This window comes from Aptenodytes forsteri, unplaced genomic scaffold, assembly GCF_000699145.1.
Source record: "Aptenodytes forsteri isolate BGI_AS27 unplaced genomic scaffold, ASM69914v1 Scaffold114, whole genome shotgun sequence".
Taxonomy (NCBI): Eukaryota; Metazoa; Chordata; class Aves; order Sphenisciformes; family Spheniscidae; genus Aptenodytes; species Aptenodytes forsteri.
In genome coordinates this window covers 5,495,491-5,508,244 of record NW_008795364.1, presented here as the reverse complement: position 1 = coordinate 5,508,244, position 12,754 = coordinate 5,495,491, and the positions used below count along the sequence as shown (strand labels likewise).

At 37.5% G+C, this 12,754-nt stretch overlaps 1 protein-coding gene across 1 annotated transcript in view; it reads left to right on the top strand.

Annotated features, from left to right (window-relative positions):
• LPCAT1 (lysophosphatidylcholine acyltransferase 1) overlaps positions 1-12,754 on the top strand; it is a 57,570-nt gene that overhangs the window by 35,800 nt on the left and 9,016 nt on the right. Inside the window, exons 9-11 of the mRNA XM_009280206.1 lie at positions 2,904-3,029; positions 10,007-10,160; positions 11,053-11,151. Of these exons, the coding sequence (XP_009278481.1) occupies positions 2,904-3,029; positions 10,007-10,160; positions 11,053-11,151 (379 nt within the window). The remainder of the gene's footprint in view (positions 1-2,903; positions 3,030-10,006; positions 10,161-11,052; positions 11,152-12,754) is intronic.

The following is a 12,754-nucleotide window of genomic DNA, read 5'->3' as shown; positions in this document are numbered from 1 at the left end:
TGAGTCTGAGATGATCCCTGCTTTTATTTGGAATTTGTTCTGTATCATAAGTTTGGTTTTAGTTGTTTTGTTGTTGGTTTTGTTTGGTGGGTTTTTTTATTATTATTATTCCTCTTTGGCTAGGCTCCTTCAACATGTTTGGGGATCGTTATTTAGGAGAAGTTCTTTAAATGTGGCATTGGTTCTGGGATGGCAGTCAGTCAGGCTTCTACCCTCCCCCCAGGTTGAGTGGCCTGATCTTTCTTAGTCATCTTTCTTTTGATGTGTTTGAAAAGCTTCTAGCTTTTAGTTTTACCAAGTTATTGTTTCTTGCTTTGACATGCCACCTTATGGTTATGTTTTAACTTGTCTGTCTTCTCTGTTTTCCTTCAGAGAACATTTTCTTTTTTAAATTATTTTCATTCTAATTGCCACCTTTAATCAGTTGCTGAGTCATACTGGATTTGTTTTTGTCCTTTCAGAATCTTTTTTGATAAGTGTCTTGTCACTTCTGATTCCCTAATATGGTATGTCATTTTGTACGACAAATGAACGCTTCAGCCTTTCAGTTTCTTCTTTTAACTTATTTTTAACCAGCTTCCCCTTTTCTGTGTAGTTGCCCTGTGCTTCAGCTGATCACCCGTAAGTTCCTGTATTTCTGCTGTGTGCTATACCTACTGTTGCCTTAAGAGCTGATGAAATCCGGTGTAATTTGCCTGGCTGGACAAGATCTTTAGTTATTACCACGTTCTTTTATGTAAGCCGCTCTGGGTAGTACTGCTTATACTGTGTCCTTGCTGCCCTAGGAGTTCGGCTGTTTCACTAACAGTTGACAGGGAAGTTTATAAGGATGATATAGTGTGCACACAGTACAAAAGAAGGGGATAGGAAGTAATCTAAGCTGGCAGGATAGACTCTCCTTCTTTCATCCACCCCTTTTTTCTTTTTCCAAGGAAAATTTATTTTGTATTGTATAATACCAATGATTTCATGTTGTATAATACAACGCTATATTGAATACCATATAAGTATTGGCAAGACCTGCAATACCTGATCTCTAAGTCAGGTAGAACTTGGAAATGGATTTAAATCCCCACAGCATGGGGGAGTTCTTCATCTGGATTTTACACAGCATTCATTACTATGTTAACCATAAGTCTATGGAAGGAAATATCATATCACAAGAACCTCTTGTCCATTCCATTAAGGTGGTTTACTGATTTGCAAATGCTACTAGGACACACATCACAGGAGGAGCAGAGTGATGAAACAGGAACAGATCAAGAAGTGAAATATTTGAAGGAACTGAATTTAATTGTTTAGATTGCCTCATATGGATGATCCTAGCCTTCAACAGTCTGCAGGATTTTAAGATGCCTTTTCTATGTACCTGTATCTTTTTTGGTTTCATTGGCTTTTTCCTTTTGTTCCTTCCTGTTTGTTGTTTCTTCTTGCAAGGGGGAGGCTGTTCATCCAAAATCACTACCCTGTATGTCCTTGTTTTATTCATAAGTAACTTATAAATAATACCTATTTTTTTAACATATTTGGTACTTTTGAGCTCAAATATCTATTAGTGAGGTGGTATTCCTGAATATTTGACTTTCTCAGCCGAAGAGAGAAACCCTGATCAGTAGCTTTAATGTTAAGTGCATGTCTTACTAAGGTATTAGAATTCCTGAAGTTTGACAATTAATTGGTGGATAAAAGAGAACTGGCTTATGTTACTTATATTGGCATTCAAAGGCCTTGTAACGAGATTCTGGGGAAGAGGCTACTTAACAGAAATTAAGCGGTTATTGCATGAGAGGTAATTGCCGTTACAGATCAAACTGTCTATAATAAAGCATAGAATTGAATGCAGAGTTTTCATCAAAGACTGAATGACTGTGGCATGCCTCAGGGTTTTGTATCAATCTTGCTATTACTGTATATTAACTTCACGGACGAAAAAGGTCATTAATAGTGAGGTAGAAAAACCTATAGATGAAAAGAATGAAGGTAAGTCAAGAAAAAAATTTTGTGAAGACTTCATCAAACTAGAAAAGGCTGCGCAAAGGAGATAACGTTCTGTACTAATATAAGTAAAATCAAGTATAATGGAAAACATGGCAGATGACTAACTCATATGGAGCAGTGTTCGCTTTCTAAATTTTGTCTCGTTTGTCCACTGAATTCTTAAAGGCCTCTTCCAAACCGAAGTGTCTTTCTTTCAACTTTGGCACAGCAAATGCAGTGCAACTACAATATCAGGATTTCCTTGAAGTTATCTTTTGGTGCTGCTATTACTACAGAGCATCAAGTTAGAAGTAAAGCAAAAATGAGTACTTAATTATTTGGCATATAAAAACTTGGGAGTATTTTTTCTTCTACCTTTCTTATCTCATACACTTAAAAATAACTTGTGTTTGCTTGGAGTTTTAACTCTGCTTGCTTTTATACTTATGTTCTAGCCATTCTTTATAGAGAAACATTGCCTGTTGTATAATTTTTATATTACCTGAAGGTAATAGTTGTTCAACTCAGGTGATTATTGATTTATTAATATGTTAGTGTAATAATAATATAAATATTTAACATAATTATTAATAAATATGTAATTTTGTTCTAGTTTAATAATTTTGAAACCCTTGTTATTCACTTCTATGAAAATATTAAGGAATTTGAAAGTCTATGCACTGCCTAATTTTTCCCCTTGTGTTCTTTTATATTTTCATATACTTGTAAAGTCAAAATAGATGTTCTGCAATGGGTGGAGTACCATATTTCATTCTTTGTATGGGAACCTTCTTTTATGGGCTCTTCTTTATAGTTCTTCAGAATAGAGAGCATAATTGTTACAGGATTTCTTGCTATAAAAGAAAGTGATTCTGCTAATTTTTCTTAGATTATCTTGCTTACTGTGTTTCTTTGGTTTATTCAAGGGCGTTGGGAGTTTCAGTGACGGACTATACATTTGAAGACTGTCAGCTGGCTTTGGCTGAAGGACAACTTCGTCTGCCTTCAGACACGTGTCTTTTAGAATTTGCAAAGCTTGTGAGAAGCCTTGGGTGAGCATATACAATATTTATATGTAAGGTGCATCTTCATTATATATCTATGTTCATATACTTCTACCTTCATATAACAATATTGCATTTATGAATATGTATGGAATGTTGTCATAATACATTCAGGAAAACACTAATATAAAATTAAACCAATACCAATTCTCCATTTGCAAGCAGCACCCCTAGACCCTAATGAGTAGAGTAGGTTGTAAAATTCATATTTTCACAGTCTGACAAGTGAGCAGAGTGTGTCTGAAGTGTTCATTCCTGAACAAAACTAGAAGACACCTCCTGAAGAGGGTCAGGAATACTGTGGGATTCCTAATATTTGATACAGTTAAGAGTCAATTGCCCTTTCCTGTGACATCTATGAAGGGAGAACAGTGCTGCCATAGCAGTCTTGTGACTGGATTAACATTATAATAGTGAGGGCAGAGGGGTCACCCTTTCGCAAGAAGCACAAAGTAGTGGTTGATCTTTTGAGTAGGTTACTGCTAGATGGACTTTCTAATGAAACTGTAGCTTAGTATATACAGTGTGGCTCTTCTCTCTTCCAATAGCTTCAGTTCCCTCTGGCTTTACCTTTTAGAAAAGCTTAAGCAAACAGTGAAAAAATTCACATAAACCAAATAGTAGAACTTGTTGCTGCTGTTTTCCAATTTTTCTCCTGCTTCGCCTCTCACCGTATTGAACAACCACAAACTAAATTTACAGCCTCATCCTATTAATTGCTTTAATATACAAACACTCTCTTCCATTTTTTCTCCTCACCTGAAAGTATAGAGCATAGTTTCCTGTTTCCATTCTGTATTTTATTTCCTTTGATTAATTTTTCCTTCATCTTCCAGCTTGTGTACATAAATGAAAAAAAAGAAGAGAAAGATCTATTGGAGAATAAGGAATGTAGGACAGCATACACTATGCATTCAGATGACAAGCATATATTAATTCATTGTCAGGACCTCCACCTGAAAAGACTTCCAGTAGGATAGAAAAGACTTCTAAGGGGAAAAAAAGATTCTTGCTTTGTTCCAAAGGCTCTGAATTTACAGTACTAAGACAAAAAAGAAAAAAAAAAAAAAAACACCAAAAAAAACCCAACCCAAAAACCCACTCATGTCTCTTATTATGCAGTTGATAATCCCGGGATTCAGTTTAATCCTCTTGTTAAATTGTCTGGCTTCTGTCTGCTCAATTTAAAGCTGTTCTTTCAAATTATGCTTTTCTGGGTTTTTGTTTTGGCCTCTAAAACAATTACGTGCATTTGTGAGTGAGGTTCCCCACAACCCAAAAGTTCTCTGTCTGGTTTGAGTAATTGTACATTGGTGAAATATTATCCTGCCTTGGTTTGGATATGTGCCAGTAAGAAGGCTATTACGATGGTATTTTTCTGGCACAATTGGATGAAGATTGTAATATGACTTCATCTCTAATGCATGTTGGATGGCGACGCAGTCATTTTGCTGTTTATTCAAAGGTTTTGAGGCCAGGGAGGCATTAAGATCATCTGGTCACATCCCTAAATAACTGGAACAGTAAATTTTATCCAATGGATTTTGCATCCAGTCTTAATACTTGTTTTTGAGCAGTAACATGCCTTAAAGGTAACATCCAGTTTTAAATGCAAGATTTTTATAGTAAGGCAAATCCAGACTTGTTTTTGGTTTAGATTCTCTGAAATCAAGTTATACCTCAGTTTGCTACACTGGAGAGTTATTTCTGTTCACGTTATGTATCTACAGGATTCATTAACATTGTCTGTAAAATTTGCTTAGTCTGTGCTCGGCTGGATAAGATCCAATCCAGAAGCCATGCAGCCACAGCAGCAAGTTCTCATGCTTCATCTAATGAAGAGCTTGGGCTCTGTTAACACAGCTATACAGCTGCCAGGTCACAGCTGGCTGAAACTCAGCCACCTCATACTGAACTCTGTGGTAAAATGACTGCTGTATCAATGAGATCAATTGATCATAGTTCCATCTTCTCAAATTCTGCATTCGTTAGTCCTCAAGCAGTTATGCTTCTGTTGAGCCTGATAATCTATGTCTGACCAATGAGCTGATTACTAAGCTATATGCACTCTTTATTGTAGGTTTCCTACATTGTAAATCCTCTGCTTCATTTGATGATTTATTCCACAATTAATTACCCCACTGTTTAAAGTGATTCTCTGTCTGTACTTTGACTGGATCTATTACCATGTTCTAGACACTGAAGCTTGTTTGGATTTTGTGCCTTATTAAACACCTTTTCAGATATCTTCTCCTTCAGAAAGTATTAATACAGTATAATTAAGTCTTATCTCCATCTTTTTGAGATACTTTTGTATGAGCTGCTTTAGGGTAGTTGCCTGCAGAGACATCCTTAAGTTCTGATTTGAATTGATTTGTTCCTATTGTCTCAAACTTCTGTTCATTCTAATTCCTGCATTCCTTTTTTCCATGAACTAGAAGGGCCTTCTAGCCGTAATTGTTGTTCCCCTTTCTTATGGAACCGTGGCTTTTAGGCCATCAGTACCTCCTTAGAGAATTCCCAGTTTTCAGTCAAATGATTTTCTAATTTTTTTAGTTGTGATTATTCTCAGTTTTAATTGTTTTATTTTCTGAAAATTAGAGATATCTCTCTTCTCTTTAAAAAAAAAAAAAAAGAAGAAAAAAGCCAAATGTTTCACATATTGCAATCCAAAGTTGAAATTTTTTAGCGACTGTGCTCTGCTTGCTGTTAGATGAGGCTTATAAAGTCAGGTCTTGATGTAACCTGAAATTTTGCTCAAGTAATTCTAGTTGTCCAGGCCTTTTGCATTTTTTTTTTTTTTGGGGGGGGGGGGGGGGGGGGAAGTATTGATAGCCTCATCAAACTTCTAGCCAGATTAAGGATCATCTGTTTGCTTATGTGCTTGATTTGCACATCCTGTGCTTGATTTTTTTTTTTAACTGATCTCTTTTCTCTTGCTTTCTGCCTACCTTTCAATTTTTAACATTCAGTACTCTGCTACTGCATTATTTACTTTATTGCTTCCTGGGTGTTTTTTCCCAAATCTTTCACTTTTAAAACCCCAGGTATGATTTGGAACATCTAGCAAGGGTGGATGTCTCTCACATCCTTCTGTTTTAGTCACTGTTTTCTACTTCCTGATTTTTCTTACTCATTTGAAGTCTTTTTGGCAAATATTCTTTAAAAATTAAGATTTTCGTCTATTTTTTCTAATTTTTTTTGAAGGCTAGGTAGCACTGATACTTGTACAAGATGGCACATCTTCTTTTCCAGTATGGTAGTTGGCTTCCACTTTGTGCATCAGAAAGTAATAAGTATAGAAAGTACAGCAAGAACATAACATGGTGTCATGGTGAATGTGCATTTTATTACTGGGATACGTGTGGCACAAGACCCTTTGTTTTGGCAGGTTCTTGATCTGGTGTATGCTATTTAGTACCTAGACTCTGAGGTTCTTTGTACTTTTCACTGAAACATACATACCCATGTGATGGGTACTAGTGATGTCTGCCCTGGAAGACTGTTCTACAACCTTAGCAAGCCTGCAGGGTTTACCTCCTTACACACTCCCTGGCCCTGGTGAAACTCAATGTTAGTAAGCCTACATGTGTTGAATCAATTCTGCTGCCTCTTAAAAGCCGCAGTATTTTGGTAAGAATGACCTGAATTAAACAGCGGTTCCATTTTGACCGCTACTCTCCAGTATTATCTCATCCAGTTGGCCACAAGGATCCTACTAGGCAGTGCCCCTATAGGCTCGTAAGATCTGCAAGGAGGAGATAATTACCTCAAAGGCCTGGTGCCTGTCTATTCTTGCTCAGTAGCCTTTACCATCCAGACTACAATGCAAACTTCTGCTGTCCTCGTGTGCCTGAAATGGTGGTCCAGACTGTGGGTAGAGTTTGCATCCCCAAAGTAATAACCCCTCACAGCTAACTAACAGTGCCATGACTTCAGAGTGTTCAGACATCATCCGTAACAAGAAAAAAACCTCTGGAGGATGTTGTCTATCTGCATTCATGATAAAAGCAATATTGTCCGTTACAGGAGGTGATCATGGATCAGGCTTAACATAGCAAATACCAACCGTGATAGCCCCTGCCTTGTGGATCAAGGCAGGGTGTGCCAGAGTATTCGGAAGGTCAGTTTTGCAGCTGTTCAGTATCCTTTCTCCATTATGACAAGAAGTTGCACAGAAGTACATCAGCAGACATAAAACTGAATGTATTGTGCTTTTCTGGCTTAGGGTATGTTTCTGTGAGCTTGCAGTTTACAGTAGCTAGCTACAAGATCCAGCTGTTCTTATGCAACTTCCAGCTCTGTGAGACACTAGAAAGTTTTTGGCAGGTTCCCAGCATGCAAGAAAGGAGTTTGTTTTCAAATAGTCAAATGCGGCTAAAACTAGCTTTAAGGAGGTAAGACATCTCACTTGCTAAAAATAGTGGTAATTGTGCTGAAAATATCCTACCTTCAGGGATCTGGGTTTCCTTGTGAAGTCTGCTGTGAAGGATTTAATGTTCAGAGCTGTTAATCTTGAAAAACGTCCTTTCCATCTTCAGGGACTCGGGAATGACTTTTTGTTCTCTTTAGCGCACACTGGCCTGAAAAACGAAGCAAAACAACAGCAAATAATATTATGTATCGTAAAGCCTAGATCCTGCATGGAAGCCATTAGGCAAACAAGCATGATTTCATGAGCAAAGACATCCACTGTTGGCTTTCTAGCTTTTATTGCCTCCATTGGGATAAAAGTAACAATTTTAAAGGAATTGAGACTTCAAACCATTTCATATTGGTTTAGAACCTATTATGGGATTTGGAACACTTGCTTTCAAAAGACTTCAGCATAGTAGGTCGTGGTCATCCATGCATCAATTACTTTCTGATTCTGAAGGTGCTAGAGGGAAGTGAGCCCACCTTGGATTACCAGAAGTACAATGCAGTCATACTCAAGCTGAAGCAATAAGTTTGCCTCACTGATCCACATACTCTTTTTGAGACTGACTCACATCCCTTTCTACATTTACAAAAGCCAAACCACAGGATGTCTGTAAGATTCATCGTAAGCCATGCTACTTTCCGTACAAGGTTTTGCCTTCAAACTTTTTTAGCTTTTCGGACTTAATTGACTGGTGAAGAGGAGGTCTCACAAGCCTCGAATAGTACTCACCAAACGAGTGAGTACTCACTCGTACAGTACAACTCCCTCGGCTCTAGAAGGTGAATTTTGAGTCAATTCATTGCAAATCAAATCTCTCTGATTTAGAGACAGATGTTAGACTGCATATTCTGTGTCAGCGGTGGCTTATCTCAAGGGAGGATTCGGATGCCAGCTGTCCTCATCCTACAGTTAAAATCCATTTCTGCTACTACAGTGGGGATGTATTATCTGTGAACACTTCTTATATGTAATCCTGCATGTGAGAAGCTGAGTTCTGTGTGCATCTCAAATCCTCCATGGATTCCTTTGTTCCTGCTACTTTTCTACTTGATCATGGAAAATGAATGTTTGCAGAGGAGTGTTTCACTGCTCTTTTTATACTGTTTAGGACAAAAACTTAAGATAGGTGCTTTAATGTCAGGATGGAGAACATACGAATGTTCTGTAGGGGCCATGGGTCTCTGGAAGAATTCTTGCATGTTCAGGTCTTATAATTCCAAAATACAGGGCTTGGCGTTGTTTAGTTAGTACATTTTTGGTAAGTCAGTCTAGGTAATGGCAGACAGCATAGTAATTGTGTTTTTACTTAAAAGCAGTAATTTTTAGGAAGGGTCATTTCAGCAAGCGATCAAGGTCTGGAGCTGACATACCAGATAATCTTCCTATCAGAAATGCTCTTACCGTTTTTCAGAAGCTTCTGAGAATGCTGGTATTAAGTATTTTATTCATTCTTGTCACTGAGCGGAAGCTGCTGAGGAGTCCCAGCTGCAGTCTGGGAACAATTCTGGTGTGAGCTTGTGAGTTCTGTAAATAACTGCTTTTCCTTGTCTGCAGCAGCAAACAGCAAAACAGACAACTGCAGAAGAATATTGTAGTAGACTTTATTGGCTTCTTTTGTCTTCAGACTGGAAAGTTAGGACGCCCACGTTACCCTAAATGAGTTCTGAGTAAACCTGCTGATCAAGATTTGGTTGATGTTGTATTAGGGAGGGAATTTACTTTTCCTCACATACCTGCAGCACCATTTATTACATTCATAGCAAGACTTTTTTTCGCGAAGCAAAAACAGGAAGCTTGACTTAGCAAAAAAAAAAAAAACCCACCCCAAACAAACAAAAAACCAAACAAAAACCAAAAAAAACAACCACCATGCAGTACATATCTGCATAAATATAAGGCTGTTCATTCATCAGTCAAAATCTGGTTTTGCAGTCAGGACTGAGGGAATTTCTGTAGCTGTATTAACTGCTATAACTTCGTTTGGGTCATCTCGTAATGGTGTCCAACTCCAGACTGAATGTGAAAAATGAGGACTGACAAACAGGATTAACAGTATAATCGCTATTATGTAATCCCTGATTTCTTTTAGGCAAGATGCATCAGGTCTTCCCTGGTCAGTGACATTAGTAAATTTGGAAACGTAATTGGTTTATGTTACTGTCCCACAATACAGCCATATTCAGGTGACCTAAATCCCACCTAGTTCTCTATGCCTGGTATTTATTAGCTAGTTCTAGACTGTGTTTCTTGTTCATGTTGAACTGCTTACCATATGGTTTATAATCACAGTAGAATAAAGGACACAAGTTTATGACCAGGGTTCCTAAGCCCTTGCAGTAATTTCTAAAACAGTTCAAGAACTAATGGGAGCCTAAAAATTACAGGAATACATTATTTTATAATAAAGTTGCTTAGCAATTCTGATTCCAGATTTTATAATGTTTTAGATGATTATCATCCATTGCTTCATTTGGTATATTGACATTTGTATTGTTAAAACTGGGTTTCTTTTTAAAATGTGCAAAAATAATATGCTTTCTAGGCTGAAGCCAGAAACACTTGAAGATGATCTCAATAGATATGCTGCAAGTGCCATGAAAATGAAAAACGAGAAGGTTGATCTTAAAGAATTTTCAGCATACTTGGAATTTCCAGTTTCTCACACATTAGAAAGTATGTTTGCACTTTTTGATGAGGTAAGAAACAACATCATGTTTAAAAATTGTACTACTTTTAGTAAACTCTGTTTTAGCCTAATTCTGTTCCAGTTGCATTCACTGAGGTCTGATTTGGGCCAGTGCTAAGTGCTTTTGAGCACTTCACCACAGTATTTGCCTACTGCAGTTCCCTTTCAGCAAGGTAAGAGCACCTATCATCAACTAAATAAAGCATTCATTCAGGTAGAAGTTAAAAGGAACATCAGTTGGACAAAACGGATTTTCTTTCTAGATGCAAAATATGAAGAGGAAGAAAGAGGGGTTCAGGCTCAACCTCTGCTGCTGCTTGTTGCAACTGAATGCAATGCCTGTTAGCTGATATTTCACTTACTTGTAAATAAATCACTTGTTCTCCTAGGATGCCTGAAACCTGAAGGACCTAGGAACTTGGCAAATGAGCCGGTTTTTCATTCTTCTGGCAATCATTCAGAACGGGGAAATGACTATTATCTTTGTCTGGATGTGGTGCTGTTTGGACCAGGAGCTGGATATGTCCACAGTGTTCTCTCTTAGACCAAAGAGCAGATGTCATGTATTCAGGGCTTAAATTAGGCTATCTTGCCCTCTGGTTTTCCAGTTTTAATTTCAACGTAGTAATTCAGATGGTTTAACATAAAAATCTTAAATATGCAAGTGAAGGGTGACAGTAGCAGCACTGTCTTCCAAGAATCTTTGAATTATGACTTCTGACTGAGATTCTGAAAAGGGCCTGCAGAGCTTTGATCTGACGTAATTCCATTTCAGTGAGACTTTTTTTGCAGTGGCATATGTAATGATCTTTCTGAATATTCTGCATCTTTAGCAACTGTTAGTTATCTATGAAAGTTCTCAGCCAAATTGCAGTATTACGAGGTGAGGTTTTCCTTCACAGAATGAAGATGGCATAATTGACGTTCGGGAATTTGTCATTGCTCTGTCAGTTGTCTGTAAGCCATCCAAAACTCTGGAAACAATTAAGTTGGCATTTCAGGTAAGCAGCATTTTCTTCCTCTATGTAGTTTACTTATTTTTAGAAATTATTAATACTGCCATTAGGCTTAACAGAAGCTTGTTTCACATGCCTTTTTAATACTTAATTACATTTTAAGACAACATTAATGGAAAGTTAGATTAAGAGGTCATGTTCAGAGGGAATGCACTACAAGTTTAAGTTGTGTAAAATTATGGAAGTTTGCAATTTGAAATTGTTCATTGTGGAACTCTGGTAGAATCGTTTTCAGCACCTTGAGTCTCAAACCTGAAGTCCTTTGTATTGATTCCTCTAAACTAAAGGCTAATGAGTTGTGCTTACTACTTTTATAATGTTTCAATCAAATCATATTTTTCAAGTTAATAAAATATTTTTAAACTTTTCCTGCATGTTAATAGAGATTATTTTTTTTACCCCCTTTATCTTCCTGATAAGATTTTCTTCCCTCTTAGTCTTACAATGTTTCTGTGTTGGTCCTGCAATCTCTGCCCGGAGTTTATGCTTCCCTGATCTTGTTCTAGCCTCAGTGGATTGTTGTAGCATCAGCATAGATGGTTAATGCAGGCTTTTTGGGAAAGTGACAGCAGCAATCCTTAATGTTTGCCGTTCCGGTGGGTTTGTCTGACACCTTGAGTTATTACTTTTTAATTAAATTCTTTAATATTGCTATTTCAACACGCAAACTCTGCTGTATCTTGCATAATCTTTTCCCTTTGCTTTGAACTCACGTGGTCTTTAGTGTTACTGAAACTGAAGAGTGCTAACTCTTGATGCTGTCTTCACTAGTGAATGCATGGAGTTGAGAACATTCAGTTGCATGGTACTACATGGCAGCCTTATTTTCTGAGTAGTTGTTTTCAGGTTCTTCAGCATACCTGTATTATTCTCTTAACTATGTTTTGCTAAAGAAATGAGGCTCCTGTAAATGTTTAGTGTTCATATCTATCATTCTTACCCTTTGGCCAGTATCAAACAAATTTGACAAAGGAGGAAGGAACAAAAGTATTTAGTTCCTACAAATATTGGGGGAAATCTGCCTCTAATAGCTTCTGTTACTGCTACTTCTGAGGGAAAATCAGAATGGTCTCTGCCCTTCCTTACTCCATTTGATCTATACAATGGCATAGAGAAATGGTCTGGTGCTGTTTGGTCAGCTCTGTGTCTTCATACTAAAATGAACAAGCTTAAAATAAAACTGAACGTGGCTTTTGGGCAGTATTTCAGTGAAATTTAGCTGTCATGATGCATCATGTGCAACATACTTTTACTGTTTTAGAGGAAGAAAAGCTCAGATTGGGCAGTTATTTTCTTTTTGGAAGCACCTAAATTTAATAGAACTGTTTCTTAAAAAATTCTGTTCTTCACTATCTGCTCTATTCTTCAACTCATAATATTTATCTTGAGTTCCCTGGTTAATTGCAAAATATAAAGTTAAGTGTAGAACTGCGAAGAAGTTCTATGCACGTATGTCGTGGTTTAACCTCGGCCAGCAACTAAGCCCCACACAGCCGCTCGCTCACTCCCCATGCCCCCGGTGGGATGGGGGAGAGAATTGGAAGAGCACAAGTGAGAAAAACTCGTGGGTTGAGATAAAAACAGTTTA